Source organism: Poecilia reticulata, linkage group LG2 (assembly GCF_000633615.1).
Source record: "Poecilia reticulata strain Guanapo linkage group LG2, Guppy_female_1.0+MT, whole genome shotgun sequence".
NCBI lineage: Eukaryota > Metazoa > Chordata > Actinopteri > Cyprinodontiformes > Poeciliidae > Poecilia > Poecilia reticulata.
This window is the reverse complement of record NC_024332.1, coordinates 23,182,442-23,202,523: the sequence shown is the minus strand read 5'-3', so window position 1 is coordinate 23,202,523 and position 20,082 is coordinate 23,182,442. Positions and strand designations below refer to the sequence as shown.

Genomic DNA, 20,082 nt, shown 5'->3' with positions numbered 1-20,082 from the left:
TCTATTTTACATGTAGTTACACTAATAGTTTTATTATTTGTAACCTGATCAATGCAATAAATTTCCACCTGTTTTCATAAATATTGACACAAGTAGTTCAGATCCACGTCTTATTAAAATCCATTCAACTAGAGTCTGTTGTTCACTTTTCTGATGTTTGGCTGCCCTGATGCCTCCACCCCCACTCATGAACTTGACACTTTCTTATGAACCAAAACCACAAATGGATATTTTCTGCTATGACGTTCGTGCCAAACGTGAACCGTAAGTGTGAGGCGTCTTCATTTGCTTTCAGAGCGGTTTGTCAAATCGGGCTCCCTCACAGAGCTCTGTGTGCCTGCAGGGAGTTTCTGGGGAGGGAAGCTTTTAGCACCTTGTGTTCTCTGATTAGCAGAAGCTCTCGAAATCTAATTGTAACCAACAAAGTGGCAAATCAAAAGAATTAGTTTCAACTCACTCCTTTAGCCGCAGACAATGTTTGTGTTCGTTTCAATACATTTTATGTGGCATTTTCTTGACTCCATGCGTCAAACTCAAGGCCCGGGGGCCAAATCTGGCTCGCCTTTGCTTTTCATGAGGCCCTTTAGACTCCAAATGATGTCAATAAAACCCCCAGGTTTTTCAAAAATCCACAAAATTCATGTAAAATTTAAAAAAGAAAAATATCTGATTTGACTGCAGATTTTTCTCAAAATTGGACAAAAACATTGAGTTTAAATGACGACTGCCTCAGCCTTACTTGAAGTCAAGTTGTAGTCTGTGATCGATATGGCGATTAATAAAAAGTCACATTTAACACATTTAATATCAGTGCAAATATTGTGAAAATTCCTTACAAATATTTCTAAATTAGCACCACAAAATCTGAGATTTTGATAACAAAAGACCATAAAAAAAATCACAAAATTAGTTTGTGACCTGAAGGTTATTTGTGACAAGTCGATGTCACTTAAGTGTTGTGGTATAGTCCAAGTAAAACAATTCACAGATGCAACTTTCACCCTCCCCCAACCCCCGCAAAAAAAACCCCTCAGGAACTCACTAAAATTACCTATAAGAATTAAATATCTATACTTAAATATTTGTGCCCATGGTACTCTCCTTATTTCAAGAAACATCTGCTGGTGGTTCCAGACCTGCTGCTCTTCAGAGAGTCGAGATGATCAATAATCATGTTGACTTTTGTCCCAACACTTTCTGAACTGCTGTAAACTTAACACCAAACAAAGGGATTATTGTTGATTGGCCACCCAGGAGGTGGATCACTGCAGCCTGGGTACCAGCTCAAAGTTTTATCCCAGCTGTCTGCATGTGTAATGGTGGAGTAAATAAAGGGATAACAAATCAGTTTGAACAAAACACCAAAGCAAAACCCGTAAATGTGTCTCAAGCGGTTTGTCTTTCGCAGACTGTGTTTCCATTGACAAAAATAAATTAGCTTAACGGAAAAATGCCAGTTTAAAAAAACAAACAAACAAAAAAAAAAAACTCACATTTTTTGACAAAACGGTTTTGCGCTTTAATGAGGTTGTTTTGCATAGATATAGGATTTTGTATTTTTCGCAAAATTGCAATGGAAACACTTTTTCCTCCCATAATGAACACCTGTTTGTTACTGATGGAGGAAATGACAAAGAAGACAACAGGAAGTCATAGGAAGATGATGGCGAGGCATGAGGTTTTTAATGACTCATATCATGAACAAGCTTATTTGTGTGTGACTTTAATTGCGTTTCTTATTTAAAGTAAACACCGCGATTGAAAAATTGTGGTTTATCTGACATTAGTGGAATATTGACAAAGTTTTGTGCACATTTGTAGTGGAAATGCAACTAATGTCCCAATGAGACGAGCAGACGACCGAGTGCAGCACAAACCCATCTGATGACCGATGCTTTACACTTCTGCCAATTTCTTTCTCTTGGACTTTCTCACACAGCCGCAGCCTGGAGACAATGAAACGCCGTCACACTCTGCTGATTTTCAGCCAGGCAGCAACGCACCAAGACTTTCTAAACTTCTAGGCTTTTATTTACAGATTTCCGCTGTTTTTGCTTTGTCACATTTACATGTTTCAGAACATGAAGCTACTTTTAAAACAGGACTGAAGTAAGCAGAGTAAACAGAAAAAACTGTTTTGAAAAATGATTTCATTTATTAACGGAAAAAGCTTTTCTACCCAACACGGCATTCTGGGAAAATATAAACCGACATCAAAACTCAAATACATCGTCACAAAGTATAGAAGAAGTGTGGCCTTTTGACTCAGTGTTACATGTTTTGTTTCAATGCTTTGCTCCGTATTTATTTTGGATGTGTTTTGGTTTGTTGAGGCTGGACTTGGTTACCATGACGCTACATGTATTTCTGTTACAAATGTCATAAAAATACAACTTTGATATTGTGGTTTTTCCACTGAATAAGAAATGCAACTAAAACCACAATAAGTCAATACATTTGACAAGTTATTAAAAACATGTCGCTCCATCATCCTCCAACTACTTCCTGTCCTCTTCTTCTTTGTGGTTTGCTCCAGTGGCAACATCTGGTTGTTGACAATGTGACTTGGGTGAAGTGAAAACAGCGTTTCCATTACAGTTCTGCAAGACAAACAAATTTCGATACAGTTGAAATACCACCTCACCGTAGCACCAGTACTTTAGCAAAAAGAAAACAATTTTTTCCCCTAAATTGACGTGTTTCCATTAAATCCACCTTTCAAAATGTCAGATGGTGTAATTGTCAGCGCAGCAGCTGCTGCTCAGCATAATCCCTGGCTAATATTCTTTCTTCAGTAACAAAAACTTCATGAAGACATGTAGCCCAAAGCATCCCGCTTCCAGAGAGTCTCTCCTGGACATCTGTTTATCGGTTAGCAGTGATTTGACACTGGAAGCTTTTTTATTTTTAAATTGATGAAGGTCCTTGTGAAAAAGCTGCTGGATCAGTGGAGTCATGCTCAGTCAGTGGGTGGTCCTCACTGTGTCTCAGCAGGAACGTCTCTGCTTCTTTTTTATATTCCAGTGAGACTTTTTTTTTTTTATATTCAAGTCTTATGAGACTGTAAAGGTCACTAAAGAATGGTCTGCAGCTCAGGTCCGGTGTCACGTCTATCCCAAATCATGTTGTAAGAGCTTTGCTTCCAGCTACTGCTCATCTGCTACCAGCTGTCCTTTCTGTGATCTATTGCTGCCATTAGTGGAGTAATGTGTGTTTTAGAAGAAGTACATCAATAAGTTGCAGGACAGCAGCTCTCCAGGGCTACCTGGGTTTGATGCATCGGAACTGGACTTCTTTGTCAAAATGGACAAAATTGTTTTGATCTAAAATCTTTGTCTCCCTGAAAGCTGAAGATGCACGAGAAATATTTTATATTTCAGCATCACATTGAGTTCAAGCATACACTGAAATATACTAAAATATGGCGGCAGGAGAATTTTTTTATTTTTTTTTACTGACTGAGTTCAGACAACAAAAAACTCTGTGACGCTAAACGCAATCTGGGTTTGGGGAATTTATTGACAGGTTCCTGATTAGGAAAACTGAAAGGTATAAACTAAATCCAACAAAGTGAATATTTATGGAAATAAGTAATTGCACCTTAATTTTTATAATTCTGTTTAGTAAATTGTGCAGAATAAATATCACCTTTATGGATTTTTGTGTGTGCACCTTTTAGTTCAACTCAGTATCACTGTGACGGAGACTAGCATCAGTTTGACCTTTGACCTTTGCCTTCGGGGGAAACGTTTTGTGACCCCAGCTCTCAGCCGTCTATCCTCCAATTTATTCATAAATTCAACAAATGATTGGTGTACAAAATGTTGCACTGCACAGGAATGTCTTATGCTGTTTTACTAAAAAGCATTTTTTTGATCAAATCCTTTTGTACTCACACACTGCAGATGAGCGCCGGATCCTTCTGGTTTCCATTTTCAGATTGAGTGATAATGATTACGAAAGGGCTCAGATTGCTTTCATGTTGTCTACATGTAAAGGCCGAATGTAGAAATTTCAGACCTTCGGTTCACAGCATTTCACAGAGAAATAAATCAGGACACGTCTGATGTGGAAATCAACACGATCCATTTTTTCCCTCAATACTGACAGAACTTAATGATCCTCAGGCGTCTTAACAAGGCTGCTGCTCTCTGTACTTCGTACCTCCACATGTAATCTGTCTTTGCTGAATGTTCAGCCGTGTTTTCATGTAATGGCGGCTGCTCTCAGACGTGATCATTTTCTGTCAATCCCAGCAAAACGTCAAGTTTGGTTTGATCAAAATACATTAGAATTGTAAATGGTAAGTGGGCTGAACTTTTATTATGCTTTTCCAATCATTGTCATCACTTATAGTCTCTCCCATCTCTTTGCGTCTCTTCTCTTAGAACCTGCGTTTAGAGAGCAGGACAAGATGCTCTACTTTTAATGTTTTTTCCACAGGTGAAAAGATTAAAGGGATAGTCCTACATTTTGGAGGTGACTTTCAGCTATAGGGGCAGTATTTGTGTAAAAGTAACTTTTTTGAGCTTTAGATCATGTTATAATGCTATTCCCTCACCAAAAACATGCATGGAGTGTTGTCTTGATTCTTTCATGCATGTTTGAGAAATCTGTCAATCTCCCATGGCAACCATTCAGCTGTGCAAAACGCCTAGGTGGACCTAGCTCCGCCTTCCAGGATGAAGCTCCTCCTCAGAGCTGCAGTTTCCAAGCGTCCATGCTTCTGCCTCTCAGAGCCGCTGTCCCTCCCCCACAACTCCTCCACTCAGCTCCTTCAGACTAGCCAGCAGCAATTAGCAAACACCTGGTGGACCTGCACATCTGCTTGAGCTCATATTTAAAGAGACAGAGGCCCAGTTTCAAGGCATTAAATCACAAGCTCATATTTCTTTTTCTTAATTTTTTGTTGTCAAAAATGCCAAATTTTGTTGATCATGACTGATGTGTAAAAGCAATAAAGCAGGTAATTCATCACAGGGGCTGAATACTTTTTATAGGCGCTGTACTGTCACCAAAAGGCAAGGAGTGTTATTCTTAAAGTGTGGTTTCACGTCAGATGAGCAGCTCCTGGGAAGCTGCTGAGAGTTTGTTCTTGTGTTTCTCCTCTTCTGCTAAATAAATGTAAATCAAATTAACTCTTGGCAGGAGCTAATGCAGAGGCTGAACTTCATTAGCATCAGAATGAGGAAGTAAAAGCCATTAGGTGCCCAGCGTCTTTCTTAATATTGGATACCTAATAAATGAAAGACAATGGAAGGTGAAAAAGGCGTGAAATTAAGACTAAGAAAGTCCTCAGAGTCAAGTGTTGTATTTTTTTTTCTTCATGCAAAATCTGAACCCTCTGCTTCTGTTTTATGTTTTATATGACGAGTTTATTTAAGAGTGTCCCAACCTGATTGTCCCGACTCCCCAGTGTTGCTCTGAGACCTTTAAGATTAAGGATTAACTAAGATTGAGCCCCATGCTCACACTTTATTAAAATCAACGGACAAGGTGATGTGTGACTGATTTAGAAAGAAAGAAAGAAAGAAAGAAAGAAAGAAAGAAAGAAAGAAAGAAAGAAAGAAAGAAAGAAAGAAAGAAAGAAAGAAAGAGAGAAAGGAAGAAAGAACTCATTTACTTGTGTTCACAAAAAGAGTGATGCCTCCCAGGCCATGTACTGTAGTCACTGTGAAATGATCCAGTCCAGGTTTCACTCTGTGCTCAGGATGTCAGGTTTTCACAGGTTTTCTCTGTCTGATTTTCACAAACAGAAAACGTTTTATTAATGTCACATTTGGGTTTTTGAGTTTGGTGTTGACCAGCTAAGTAATTCATATTTGCACATGGTCATGATGTTTGTCCACATTGTCACAAACTGTGAAATAGCCTTTTAGCAGACAGGAAACATATGCCAGCCTTATCCTCATTAGCGGTTAGCCAGTCGTGGTTCGATCATATATTTTATATCTTGTCTGCCACTATTTTGTTTTTACCCAAATTCCACAAAATGCTGCCACATGATCGAAAAAATGAAGCAGATTAATCACATGCTAGCGCTGTGATTAATCACGATTAATCACATGCTAGWGCTGTGATTAATCACGATTAATCACATGCTAGCGCTGTGATTAATCACGATTAATCTTTAGCAGCTAATAGCTCACCAGTTGCAGTTTATTCAGATATTTCATATCTTGTCTGCCACCATTTTGTTTCTACCCAAATTCCACAAATGCTGCAAGACAAATTATTTCAAAGTGGTGAAGGCTCTATCAGTCGACTGGAAAAAAAAATCGTATTAATCGCACTCTGGTCCTGTGATTAATCTCGATTAATCATAACTAACTTTGTAAGCCTGAAATGTAAAAATGCACGTTTTTGTTTTGACTAAAACCAAGCATCTGAAAATTCTCAGTTCTCCAGTTGTTGTTTTTTCATATTCAGGAAAGCTTTAAAAAAAGTCCCAGTGTTTCAAATGCAGTTTGTCCATGAGGAGAAACCCAGAAAACCAGAACAGGAGCAGAAGCCTCACTAACAGAAATCGACTCAACAGGTTGAGCAACAAAATGTCCAGTGACAGGAAGCATCATGGTTGTCCAGGCCTGTCATTAGCTTGTTTCTTTATAATTATGTGGAAAAGAGAATTCAAAAGGAATGTGTAATTTTCAGGAAAAGTTTATTTATTACTACTTTTGTCAGTTTCAAGTTAATTCGGTGACTATTGGGGACAATTTTGTCATGATCAGTGAGCGAACAGCTACATATTTTGGTGACCAAACCAAACCTGATGTTGTACAGTAAATGGAATAGGAAACAACTCCACCTTCTTTACATGTAACATAGCAGGTTCAGTATTCACCCCCCACAAACTCCCTGTTGTATATTTTCAAAAATCAGTCTTATGCCTGTTTTCGATGTAATGTATGGCCTTATTGTCTAACCTGAGGATGCTTTGGAACGGTTTTGATCCGTCGACTTAATTTCTGTCACCACAGCGCAGCAATATTCCCAGCCCCTGCTTGATTTTTTTTTTTTTTTTTTTTTTCCGGTGATACGGACTAAAGCACAAACATGAGGAATTCCTTCGCTGTGAAAATGTGGCCTGATTCAACACAAACTATCAGGGCTGTGTGACTGGAGGGCCCCATGTGCTAATAGGCCTCACCAGCCGGCTACATTCCACAGCTGTGTGGCTCAAGGTCCAGAGGCGCACACACACACACACACACGCACACACACACACACACACACACGCACACACACACACACACACACGCACGCAAAACCATTACACACACTTTCATATCTACTCAGCTGGGAACTCCGTCAAATAATAACTCTGGGGGGATTCAGAGGGTCTGAATCTCGACTACCATCAAAGTATTTCAACCGTACGAGAAGGCTGACCACAGTTCAGCCGGGATTCATCGCACTTTCATCTCAGATTTACTCAATAAAACTTTATTATTTCAAGTGGACATAAAAATAGTTTTTCCCTCCACCTAGATTTGATCCTCAACTCCAGGATAAGATGTCTGATGGCTCCACGTCGCTGTCAGCAGTCAGTCAGAAAGAAGGATGGACGCCTGTCAGAATGGATGGATTTATTCCGTCACACAGAAATGTGTGTTTTCAGGATTATGGCTCAACCGCAGCTGTGGGGCAAATCCGCATAATAATCTTTAACAAATATTCACACTTCCCTGCAGATGAATTATAGAGACTTTCATAAGAATCCATGGATATTTTGAGTGTTTTCCAGCCACGTAGTGCCATTTTATAGCACAATCAAGTTGTTATGTTATCTTCAGTTGTTGTAAGGATGCTGTAAATATATCAAATATGACTTAAAAGAAATTTGACTTGGTCATTTGGTAAAGGCCTTGAAATTGGACTTCTGTCTCTTTCTAAACTCCTGCTCTTACTGAAACTCTGTCTGTGACTCCCCCTCTCAGCTCCTTCAGACTAGCCAGCAGCAATTAACAAACACCTGGTGGAACTGAGCATCTGCTGAGCTCATTACTTCTCAATGCAACGCTGGAAAAACGTTGTTAAAGGATTGATAGAAGAGCCATGTTGTGATGACTTCCTGAAGGCGGAGTTTCAGAAAGAGCAGGAGCTTCTTAAAGAGACAGAGGCCCAATTTCAAAGCATTAAATATCAAAGTAAATKTTCTTTTAAGTCATGTTTGATATATAAAGCTTTTTTGTAGCAACTGAATATAAAAATAGTTACTTGATTGCGCTATAAAATGGGACTATATCCATGGAAAACACATAATACTGTCCCTTTAATTTTGTCTCTAATTGTTTAGCTCTTTTGGATCACTGAGGGGGAAAAAATKAATTATTTCCAGTAAAATATGTATAATAGGGAAAATTATGCCCAGGAGCAGCACACTTCTGAATGCCCATTGTAATGACTGCATGTGTTTCTCACAGGATTATTTTRCATTTTCTTTTAATTCAGCAGACATTTTCTTTTAATTCTGCACATCTCCCAGCAGACAGAGAAAACCCCCTCTAATAGAAGCCTGCAGGTCGTGAAGGTCAGCGTCAGTCCACCCCGCTGGGCGTCTCCAAGAGCAAAACACTAAAAAAACCCTGCCAGTTTTCAGGTACTGCTTCCTCCCTCGCCCTGACCTTTGACCTCCCCACCAGGGGAAAGAAAAGGTGATTCTGCTGCCACATTGATGAATAATGTATCAGGCCGTTATTGCAGCTCTGCAGTGACTGTTACCAGCCGCCTGCCGCCCTGAACCCACCCCTACCGGACAGGACTGAGAGGTCAGGGTCTCACTTCTCAGACAGAAGACTAAACAACAGTAATGGATCTGAGATTCACAGATTGGACCGTCCCTGAACGCTGTGGAGCCGCACTATTCTCAGAAACAGACCCAGAAAGAGCAGCGAGGAGGAGTCTGGTTTTCATTTATTTTTTAAATTTCAGTCAGGTTTTATTCTGTCATTACTACGACAGGCGGTTTGTTAGRAAATACATTTTATCTTGATATGTCAGTTAGAATAGGAATAAAAAGTATCAACACCTCTAGAGACACCGGGTGTGTCTGGAAGACTTGACGTTTTGGATAAAGCGGCCCATCGAACAGGTAATCATGTCATAAAAAAGGCATAGAGTCATCTTCTTCACTGAAGATATAGGTGTAAAACGTGACAGATCAATAAATAAATACAAAATAAACATAAATAAACACAACCTACAACCTAAAATTTTCACTTACCTGGCCTGGCCGCCCCTATGCACATTTTCTGGGGTYGCCACTGTTTTCATGTTCATTCGACTCMAAGACRACACTGCATCCCTTTGACACGGTGGCAGCATYATGCTATGGGGTCAAGTCTCTTCAGGAGTTTTTGGTCAAGATGGCTGAGATTGTGACGKGTTAATCAGCTTTGACGTAAAAACATCAGGAAAATGAAGATGAAGATGACTTTTTGCTGCTTCACAGGATCAGGTCTGTGAGCAGGAAGTTAGATTTGGACAACAGAGAGAAGGTGTTGTRTGTAGATCCAGTGTGATAGACTCATACCAAAAAAACTTACAAAAAAAGGAACCTGTTATTAAGTCAAAGCATGCTTTCRACCAAGCTTATAGGTTTAATGATGCGCATAGTTATACAGTCAGGTTATTGTTAAAGTCTTACTTTACAATAGGAGGAATAATCTTTATTTTCTAGCTGCATTACACATTAAAAAAATCATATTTGAGTTCAAAAAGTAGAAATAAATGTCCCAAAAATCTATAAAATTGATAGATTATTCTCAGAAAATTTCTAGAAAAAACATGAAAACAATCTAAAAATGTCTGATATTTTTCTAGAAAATTTAGATTTTTGGAGGAAATTTACTAATTTTTTTCCTAACTACTAATACGCCTCCTTATGAGACCCATCAGTTAGACTTTGATTGTTTCCTTTTCAATAAATGAGGCCTAAAACAAACAAACAAACAAACAAACAAACAAACAAACAAACAAACAAACAAACAAACAAACAAACAAACAAACAAACAAACAAACAAAAACTACAATAACCGAAGTCAGTCTGAGCATCATCATCATCACAGCTGTATRTTGACACCTCGCCTCATACTGAAAGCTCCCTCGGTCTCAGGGAACACCCGACCTCCGCCTATCGGAGGCTCGCGCTTCCTCGGTAATCTCCCCGCGCCTGCGCGCATTGGCTGCCTCGCGCGTCAATCTCGCTGAGTGGGCGGAGCCACGCGCACAGAGTGGAAGGAGGAGTGGCGTCCGAGAGGCGGCGAGACCGCCTGTCAGTTGTGTTCTCGTCCTCGTCAAAAGTCGGCTGTTTGTAGCTGTGACTGAAAACCAGACGGACCCTGCGGCTGCGGACAGACCAGCGGCGACGCACGAGCGAGTCGGTCCATCCGCCGCGCCACGCCACGCCGAGAACCCGGTCCCTCGTGCACTCTGACACCAAAGGACGTGTTCGGGGCACGGAGCGGCTCGGTTTCGGGTAGCCCTGGTAACCTGGTGGACAACGTTGGATCGGAAGATTTCCTCCGCTGCAGCAGCTGCTGGTTTCCAGGCTTTACGCACGTCTGGATGCCTTGACTGCTTCCAGGGAGCCGGGAGCCGGGAGCCGGGAGCGAGGCTGGAGACGGTGAGGACTTGTTGCGCGTCTCCAGGGGAGCGCACCGGTTGGCCCCCTTTCCTGAACCTGAACCTGCCTGTGATGCTCGGGGCTGTAGATGCGCCGCGGAGCGCGCTAACACAACCAGCCTAAAGTCAGCGTGGTCTTCTCCTCTGGAACTATGAAATCCTGCTCGTAAATAGTCAAATTGAGTTGAGCAGTGTGCGTCAGGCTGACAGAGCCGCTCCTCTTTTAAATGGCATCCCCGAACAAGGGCACCAAACTTTCTCCGAGCCCGTAAAATTGCTTCACTTTCTCCCCCGAGCCCGCTTGTTCTGAACTGAGCCTCCTTCCCCACCCCGCAGTCACCCAGCCCTCTGACATGTCGGAGCGTGACGGATGTGGAGACGGGCTGTACGGCGACGAGGCGCCGGACTTCATCCCACCGAGAGTGTCCCGCGGCCGGCGGAGCGGTGTCATCCTGCCGGGAGGTGGAGGAGGAGGAGGCGGCCAGGACTCGGACACCATCCTGCTGGAGTCCGTGAAGGCAGCACCGCGCCGCAGCAGCATCATTAAGGTACTCGGCATGTTTAGTCATTTATTGTTTTGTGATACGATTTTGAAAGCCTGTTCAGTTGAAAAGTGAAATATTTCAACAAGTGACTATAGGGAAGCAGGTAGGTTATGCCCCCCCCCCCCACACACACACACACACACATACCCCCAGCCCCTCATGGCACTTTTCTGACTCGTGACGCGCCTTCTTGCGGGAGATGCGCATCTCATTGCACATTTCCGATAAAAATGACCTTTGTTYTAGGCGAGTCAGAGGTGATTTCATCTTCCATCATCGCCTTGACTTTCTCTTCTGTTTGGAATGTCAAAGCAGTCAGACSAGATTCTTAGAGCTTTGCTGAGCATAGAGAGAAGCCGACATGGCAACATGCATCAAATCTCCTCCCAGCGGTTTACTTTAACTGTACTTAAGATCCTCGTTTAAGGTTTGGACTCATCCGGGAAGTCTGTCAGTTCCTCAAGTTCCGATCGGAGCCCCATATTAAATGGTAGCTGCCCTTTGGTTTCCATGGAGATGACCCCTGAACTGCTCTCTGATTTTTCTGACATCACGGTCGCCCCCGGGCTCACCTGTGCTCAGGTTGCAGGCCACTGGGCCGTGCGCAGGAGCGGATCATGTTTGGGAGTTCTTCACCGTTCATGTCTAACATTTCCGCTCCATAGGAGTCTGTCTCCCTCCGCCTCAGGTGATGCGGCTCATGTGTCACCGAGGCGCTGGAATGCAACATGTACGCATGTAATCGATATGTGCCGCTTCTCATCTGAGCTGAATCAGAACCGCCGGGTTGCTCCTCATAGGTCTGAGTGGAAGGTCAATATGTGACGTATTTGTGTGGCTGTTTTACCTGACCTCTGTCGTCCAAGTGGAAGAAAATTGGGACAGGCTTTCTGAATATTTTACCAAAAAAAAAAAAGAAAAAAAAAAAGAAAACCGAGTCAACACTTTGGAACTACATTTCACCAAAATTACACCTGCAACTGTTTAGAGGAATGTCTCTGTTATGTCTCTGTTATGCACTGATTACACTTTTTTCACTTCTGATGCCGATATCTGTTTGTTTAGTATCAGCCGATACCGATCTGATACAGGAAAAACAGCTGAACTGACTAAATGGGTTTCTGTTTTATTAAACACAGGCATAAATAAACTGAATTACAAATGTATTTGATAACTCTGCATCAGTACAGTGCACTGAAATACACCAAAGTAAAATAAATAAAGAAACTGAAACTGATAAAACAATAAGTTGAGTATCTTGGTCAAACATTTAAGAAATAAATAAACTCCAACAAACCTTCTTTCAAATGGTTCAAAAATGCAATTAGGAATTCCAAATATAACGTAAAATAAATAATAAAGTATGATGTTGTGTAGAGCACAAAGGATAGAGCTAGGCTGAACAGAAATCTAGATTGCCTTTATACCCAATCTAGATTTTTTTTTTTTAATATCTGGACCAATACAGATATTGGTATCGGATCGGTGAGTCTCTAATCTCTACCAACTTTGAATATTTAGAGGCTGTTTTGGTTTAAGTCGGACTGAAGGGACATTGTCTTTAAGCATCCGTTGTCAAGTCTTGTGACAGATTGTCATTTGGATTTGATTCAATACTTTGACTAGGCCATTCTAACCTAGTCAACCATCCCATTACAGCTCTGGCAGTTTAGGAAGGCTTTTTTATGATGAGGTGGTGGGGAAATATGTGTAGTACGTGTAATATCTTACCACCCATAACATCAAAATTACTTTTTATCTTTTTTATTTGACATTTATTTTACCAGGATAAAAAACTAGTTCAGACTAAACAGCTCTTTATAGGGSAYGTTCATATTGGTGTATTTTTTTTAAATGTCATATCTAAGCGCATCACACCATACTAATTCAGATTTTACTTGTTAAAGAAAAAAAAGGAAATGACATGTATTATTTGGCTTCCTCTGTACGCTCTGCTTTGTGTTGGTCTGTCTGGTTAGATCTTGATAAAATACATGTTTGTAATGTGGCTAAAAGTTAAAAGTCCCAAAGCTTCGGCTCCTTTTGCAAGACAGTAATCAGTTTACACATTGTTTTCTCTCCATCATTGTTCTGCCTGCTCACATGAGCTGCTATCTTCTAATGTGTGACATGACTGCATGATGGACATGTGGATAATAGATTCTAATAATATATTTTCCAGTAAGCTCGAGTTTTCGTACTCATTAAAATTCACCAGATGAGGTTTTTGTTGTGTCATACCTGGGATCAGGTTGACGCGGTGGCGGAGGTTTACGACCTTCCGGCCTGTTTCCCTCCTCAGGTCAGCCTCCATATTTCACTTTGTGATAGGTAGACTGACAGAGAAAGGAGGCGGTTTTTTTGTTTCTTTTTTTAATCGAACGGGCTCGCATCAACGCTGAGTTCTCGGGGGGCCAACAGTCGGCCCCATCTGCAGGAGCCGGCCGAACACAGAGCTCTTTGACTGGTCAGGAGAAAGTAGATGGGAGGACGGCCAGAGGACGAGGTGATGGCGGCCGCAGTCAGGATGATCTGCAGCACAGCAGAAGCTCTGAGACTCAATGGAACCATGTTGGTGCATCATTAATTATCAAGGAGTGACGAGTTAGTTCAAGTCACAGCTAAAGATGCATCGATATTAATATCTGTGTCGGMCCTGATATTGAAATAATTCTACCTGGGGTTTCGGTGACAATGCACCCGATCCATRAGGGCAGATCTACTCAGTCTGTGCTTTTTGCTCTGAGTGACATCGTGTTTTATTATTTATTTTACATTCTATTTACAATTCCTTATTGGACCCTCTGAATAATTTGAAAGAAGGTTTGTTGCATTTAAAAAAAAACGTTTGACCAAGATAGTCAACTTATTGCACCAACTAAACAAATTAAAGTTATTTCTACATGTTTGATAAAGTTTGTGGAGCGACTGGTGTATTTAAAAATCTAAAGTTGTCCCTGGCTCAAGGTTGAAAATTAGAGATTGTTCAAATATTGCTGAGTACTTATTTTTAATGAGCTTCACATTAATGGCTTACTCTAATATAATCTGTCATAAAAAAATTTGACATTCACATCGGCTTATGAACCTTGGCACCGTGTTTGGAGTCCAGGTTCTAAAAATGTCTCATTTATTAGAAACCACCACATTTYCTGGTGACTTCTTCAGCTCAGGTAATGTATTAAATTAAAGAGGCACTTTATTTTTTAACTAACTTCAAGTCTCAGATCTTGCAACATTTGGCTGAATCACATCTTAGGGTTACACCTTAGCACTCAGTTTTAATGACAGTCCTTCGACATGCTGATACATGATCTACACTAATTAATTGCACGTGAAGTCATTTACTTAATATGCCTTTAATCTATAAATTCTCAAGACCTCCTCTAAAAAACCTTTCAACTGCCTGTTTAAATATTTTAAACTCTAAATACACCTGATCATGCGTTAATACAAACAGTTAGCATAGGCTAACATGCTACAGTTGTCCTTATTTCTGCTTTTGGTCTTACAGTCAATCAAATGCCAAAGAAAATAAATGACTTTCTTGGATTGGCTGCTTTGCAAACACCAGCCAATAGCATCTAAGTTAGCATTGCACCTTGGCATTTGAGCTTCTTTCCAATAATTTTGAGGTGTGCTCTGAAAATTCTTCTGTAAAATAATTTGGAGTTACAAACTACATGAACAACAACGTCCAGAATCTTTATCAAATGAAAGAGAAAACGTGAAAAAATCAAGGCACTCGTCATCAAAAGCACGGATGACCTGGAAAAATATTGTTAGGACATCAACTAAGAGTTAGCGCGAAATCTAGTAGCCGTATGCAAACACCCCAAACCTCAAACTGAATTTATGGCAAATCACATCGTCATGGTGACTTTCATTGATATTATCACATGTTTCTCTAATATCATGCAGCCACGTGGCGCGTCGGATAAACCATTATCAGATCTGTATCAGATGTCAGCAGATGTTTTTTAATCTTTAAAAAAAATATTTTTTCAAAGATTATCTGTCTCATTTTAAACTGTCACAAAAAAGTGACCGTTTCACACACGCACACACRCRCACACACRCACRCACAYACACRYACAAATTACAAGTTACCTACTGCGGCTTTAAGCAAAGGAAAGTGGCTCTTTTTACTCTTCTTTTATTCCCCATTTTGCTTGTTCTTCAAGAATTGAAAGTGATTCTAGACAGCCACTTTATTAGGTACACGTTGCTCTTACTTAATGCTTAATGGGTTGGACTCCTTTAACGTTCAGAGCTGGTTTATTTGTCTAAGTGCTGAATTTGAGACGACGGCATCACACATTTGCTGCACGATGCAAATCTCTTGTTCCAACTCATCTCTAAATGCTCTGCTGGATGGAGATCTGGTGACAGCGGACACCACCGGCCTACAGTCAACTCATTGTGCTGCACGCTAATTAGGGTCGGTACAAGAAATTGGGCTCTTTGTTAGCATTGTCTTTTTTTTAAACTGGATGCTGAAAATTCTGACTTCATGTTTGTGTTGCTGAATGCGTCGTTGATATTCAACACCAGGCTTACATCACAAAAACAACCTTATACTACATATTAATTTGTTGCTCACTGAAGCAAAAGTTCTTAATGACACATTCTTACAGTTTTAAAGCGAAGCAGCAGTGAGCTCAGAGTGCAAAAATGACCTGTTCATTTTTAGTTCTCAGGTTTTAGATAAAAAGACGATCACTTCTGTGACAAATCTGAACTTATCAAATAAAAGAAAAACGAAACAAAAGACTGTTTACAGCTTTTGTATTGATCTTAACTACAAATTAGGGCATTTCTGTATTAGAAGGTTTTACTTTTCATTTCTGGAACGGTTTGCCCACCAGGGGTCCAATTAGTTACTGGTACCCTGAGCCAGATCTGCTTTGCATTCTTGAAGTAACTGTAAACATTTAATGTTTTATATCAAAGCATCATAAATGTACAAAAAAACAAAAGATTCCTACCACAAAGCAACACAAATGAACCGCGGAGAGATTTGGAAGAACCAGACCAGAGATGCAGAAACGGCTTGTGAATCTCTGGCCAGATGGCGTTGATGTGAGGTGGGGCTCCAGGGGGTCGTTTGTTAATTGCCATTGGCAGTAGTGTGATTGGTCTGTTACTGATGCCTCAGAGGCTGGGTGTGGGGAGGCTGCTGGTTTTTGAAGCAGGATTTATTATGCTTGAGTTTATCTGACGATTAACCTATTTTTACCCTTCCAGCTTGACGCCTGTTGGCCTGAACAGTTCATTCACTTCCTGACTGGGAGTCTAAAAGTACATCACACGTCAGGCTTATTTGTAAAAGGACAAAGTTTTGAATGTCTGTACATTTTTCTCTGGAATTGACATGTAGATGTGATTTCTTAAATATATTATAAGCAAACTTATAATACACAATAGCAGCCCTGAGATAACTTGAAAACCWAACATACCGGCACCCAACTCAGAGATTWAAAAGCACTCAGTGGGAATCCCATGTTTCTTGTAATGGCAGTTTGTGGAAAAATAAGCTATTTAAAGGAGTATATTCAAGGCATATAGTGGCATTTTATAGCACAATCAAGTAACTATGTTACATTCAGTTATAAAAATATATATCAAATATGACTTAAAAGAAATTTGACTTTATAATCTAATGCCTTGAAATTGAGCCTTTCTGAAACTCCGCCTTCAGAAAGTCATCATAGCATCGCTCCTCTATTGACCCTTTTATCAAAGTTTTTACYGTTTTTCTGWTGCCAACAAACAYGTTCAACATTTTCCTGTTAAAACAGTCAAGAAAACGATTCTTTCTAACAATAGGGCATCAGTGGTGCTGGATAACACATCATCATCCATCGATTCAGCTCCTTCCCACCTACCAAGGCGTGTCGCTGAAGGCTGTTTCATGTTGGAACAATGCATTTTAAAATTACTTTTGTGCTTTGAAAAAGAGTGAAAATGTCCATTGCAATTCTTTTGTGTCACATTTTCAATATTAAATTTGACTTGTAAAATGTGATCAAATGTGATATTTAAATTTTAAAACAGAAAMGTTAACACAGTCAGAGATCAGAGTAGTTTCTTGTCGAACCAGAACCAACGTTTCTTTTATTTAGAACATTATATATTAGTCCTTCAAGTAAGAAACTACAAAGGTYTCTCCACTTTAGCCACTGAAGCGTTTAAGTATTTTYTTTCTCCTTCTTGGACCGAATCATTTTCCTTTTTCTGGATCACGACRCTAAAAGGCAGAGTTCACCCGTTTATTGCCGGCCTCTTTAGACCTGATTAAACACAGACAGACCTGCACAGGTTCTGAGCTGAACGGGTTAAAACAAAGTCMGGGTGAGGCCGCCTGACTCACGGCTCACGTTACCACAACAATCCCACATGCAGGCGATTAAATCACTTCTTCTGCAGCCCCAGAGCTGATGCATGGATGCAGTGATGGTATCTGCAGAGCTGCAGRCGATCTGGACTCGGCGAGTTCTTTTACAACTTTTTAATGCAGCTTAAGGTACTATCAGTAACTAGGAACGCACCAATCCACTTTTTTCACTTCCGATTCGGATATCTGAAGGTTATTATCAGCCAAAACCGTTCCAAAGCAGAAAAGCAAAAAAAAAAATATATATATTTTTTTTAAAATGCAAGCATGAATGTACTTAATTAAAAATTTATTTATCCCTAGTCTTAGTGGAAGGTCAATATGTGATGTATTTGGGTTGCTTTTACCTTTCATCCAGGTTGAAGAAAACTGATACATGCTTTCTGAATGACGTACCGCGACAAATGTGTGGCTTGCACTTTCATAAACTGACTCAATTCTTTGTGGAACTACTTTTCTCTGAAATTACACCTGTAAATGTTTAGAGGCATGTCTCCACTATGCACTGATCCAATTTGTTTCACAATAACGATACCAATACCATTTAGTATCGACCGATACACAAAAACAGAGATGAATAGATTTAAAATGTTTATTTTTCAAACACAGACATGAGTATACTGAATTAAAAATGTATTTGATAACTGTGCACCAGTACAGCACAATGAAATATACCACTAGCTTCACTAGCTTGGTCAAACATGTAAAAACAGCTTTAATTTGTTCAGTCAGTGCAGTTAGGAGTAGAACGACTAATGTAGAATAAATAAACTGACCAAACGATAAGTTGGCCGTCTTGGTCAAACATGTAAAAACTGCAACAAACTTTCTTTCAAATGGTTCARAAAGTATAATTAGAATTTCTAAATATAATGTAAGATAAATAATAGAGACGTCACTCAAAATGCAAAGCATAGAATTAGACTGATTAGATCTGCCCTTAAGGATTGGGTGCATTATCACCAATGGATCTGAAAAAACGTTTCAGTATCATAACCGTTTCAGATATCGGTATCGGATAGATTTATTTTCAAATGACTTCACTTTTGTTTCAAACACATGAATTTCTCAGGATCTACCAGTCTGTGAGAGCTGTGAGCTTTGAAAAACACGTCGGGGGCGTCGTGGCRTTGAAACGAGCTTTCTCCTCAGTCATGCCAGGGAAACAATTGTTCATTTTTCTTCTCATGATTCAATGGGGAAAAGATTTGTGTCCAATACGCCCTGAAAAGGCTCCAGCAGTCAGCGACCTCTTGACCCATGATGCCAGAAATAACTTCCCGTCTCCGTCTAGTTTAACAAGTAGGAAATAATTGTACGTCCAGAGCCTCAGAGAAAAACCCTCCGTCTGTGCTGCAGAGTGCACCAGGCCAAAAAGGAGTGGAAAAACCTGGTGTCCATTCAWGTKACATTATGTGTRGCCTACACGTCGGRAACGCCGTGACGACGCTTGAAAACTAAGTGATTACCAGAGCTTTGACCCCCAGAATACACAGAAACTTCTTCGTCACATTCAGAATTGCCTTCACTCGTTGATGTTTTATCGGTGGGACTTGAGCGTCCACCAGATGCTGCTTTATCACATTTAAAGAGTCACTTACAGGATGTTAATCTCTGTCGAGTCGACTTCATTAGGCTGTTATATTCATTTATCCCCAGCATCCCATTCGCATTTAGTTTACAGCATTACAGTTAGGCGAATAAACACACTGTGGTAGACCAGGGAGAGCCGTGTGGGATTACTAGTGAATGAAAACACACACACACACACGCACACACACGCACACACACTTGCGCTCAGGCTTTCCAGGGGAAGGCTCAGGGGAAGGTTTAGCCAGACGTCTTCCTGACAAGCTGATGTGTCGGCTGAGCGCTGACGGATGCCGTCTCTGTCTAGAGCCACCGACCGACTGTCAGAGTTCAGCTTCTCTCTGGGCTTCCTCAGCGTCATCCAGGTTTATGGACTCCTTCGTGGGCGTGACGCTGGCTGATAGAGGCCTCTCTTATTAATGCGATTGTGTTGGTGAACAGTTTTCCTATTCTGTACTCTGCCCGTTTTTGGGATTCCCTGAGAAGTCAGACTGCAACCAGAGTCTTCTGGTTTTTAGCTCRGCAGGCTCCGAATGAKGAATCTCGAAATATAGAGAGATTTGTTTAGTAATTTTCCTTAGRTAATTTAAAGGGCAGTATTATGTGCTRAGGTTCTGTAATGTGGAAGCTTAAGGAGGAGGAGCTTCGCCCTCCGAAGGCGGAGCTTGGTCCACCACAACGTTTTGCACSGATGAATGGTTACCATGGAGATTAAAGGATTTCCTAAACATGCGTTAATGAATCACAGCAACAGTCCAGGTATGTTTTTGATGAGGGAATAACATCATAACATGATGAAAGACTCGAACTTTCCTTTACAAGCAACACATTCACTCTGAATAAAACGTTTTACAGTGTGGAGCCTCATGTTTGCTTGTTTCTCAATATTCCAGCTGAATTTGTGGAATTTTGTTCTAAAACTAT

General features: G+C 40.5%; 1 protein-coding gene across 1 annotated transcript in view; it reads left to right on the top strand.

Moving 5' to 3' along the window:
• Positions 1-224: 224 nt before the first annotated feature.
• Positions 225-20,082, top strand: part of plcl1 (phospholipase C like 1) — a 131,219-nt gene continuing 111,361 nt past the window's right edge. The window contains exons 1-2 of the mRNA XM_008396774.2: positions 225-264; positions 10,963-11,174. Coding sequence (XP_008394996.2) covers positions 240-264; positions 10,963-11,174 — 237 coding nt within the window. The 5' untranslated portion in view covers positions 225-239. The remainder of the gene's footprint in view (positions 265-10,962; positions 11,175-20,082) is intronic.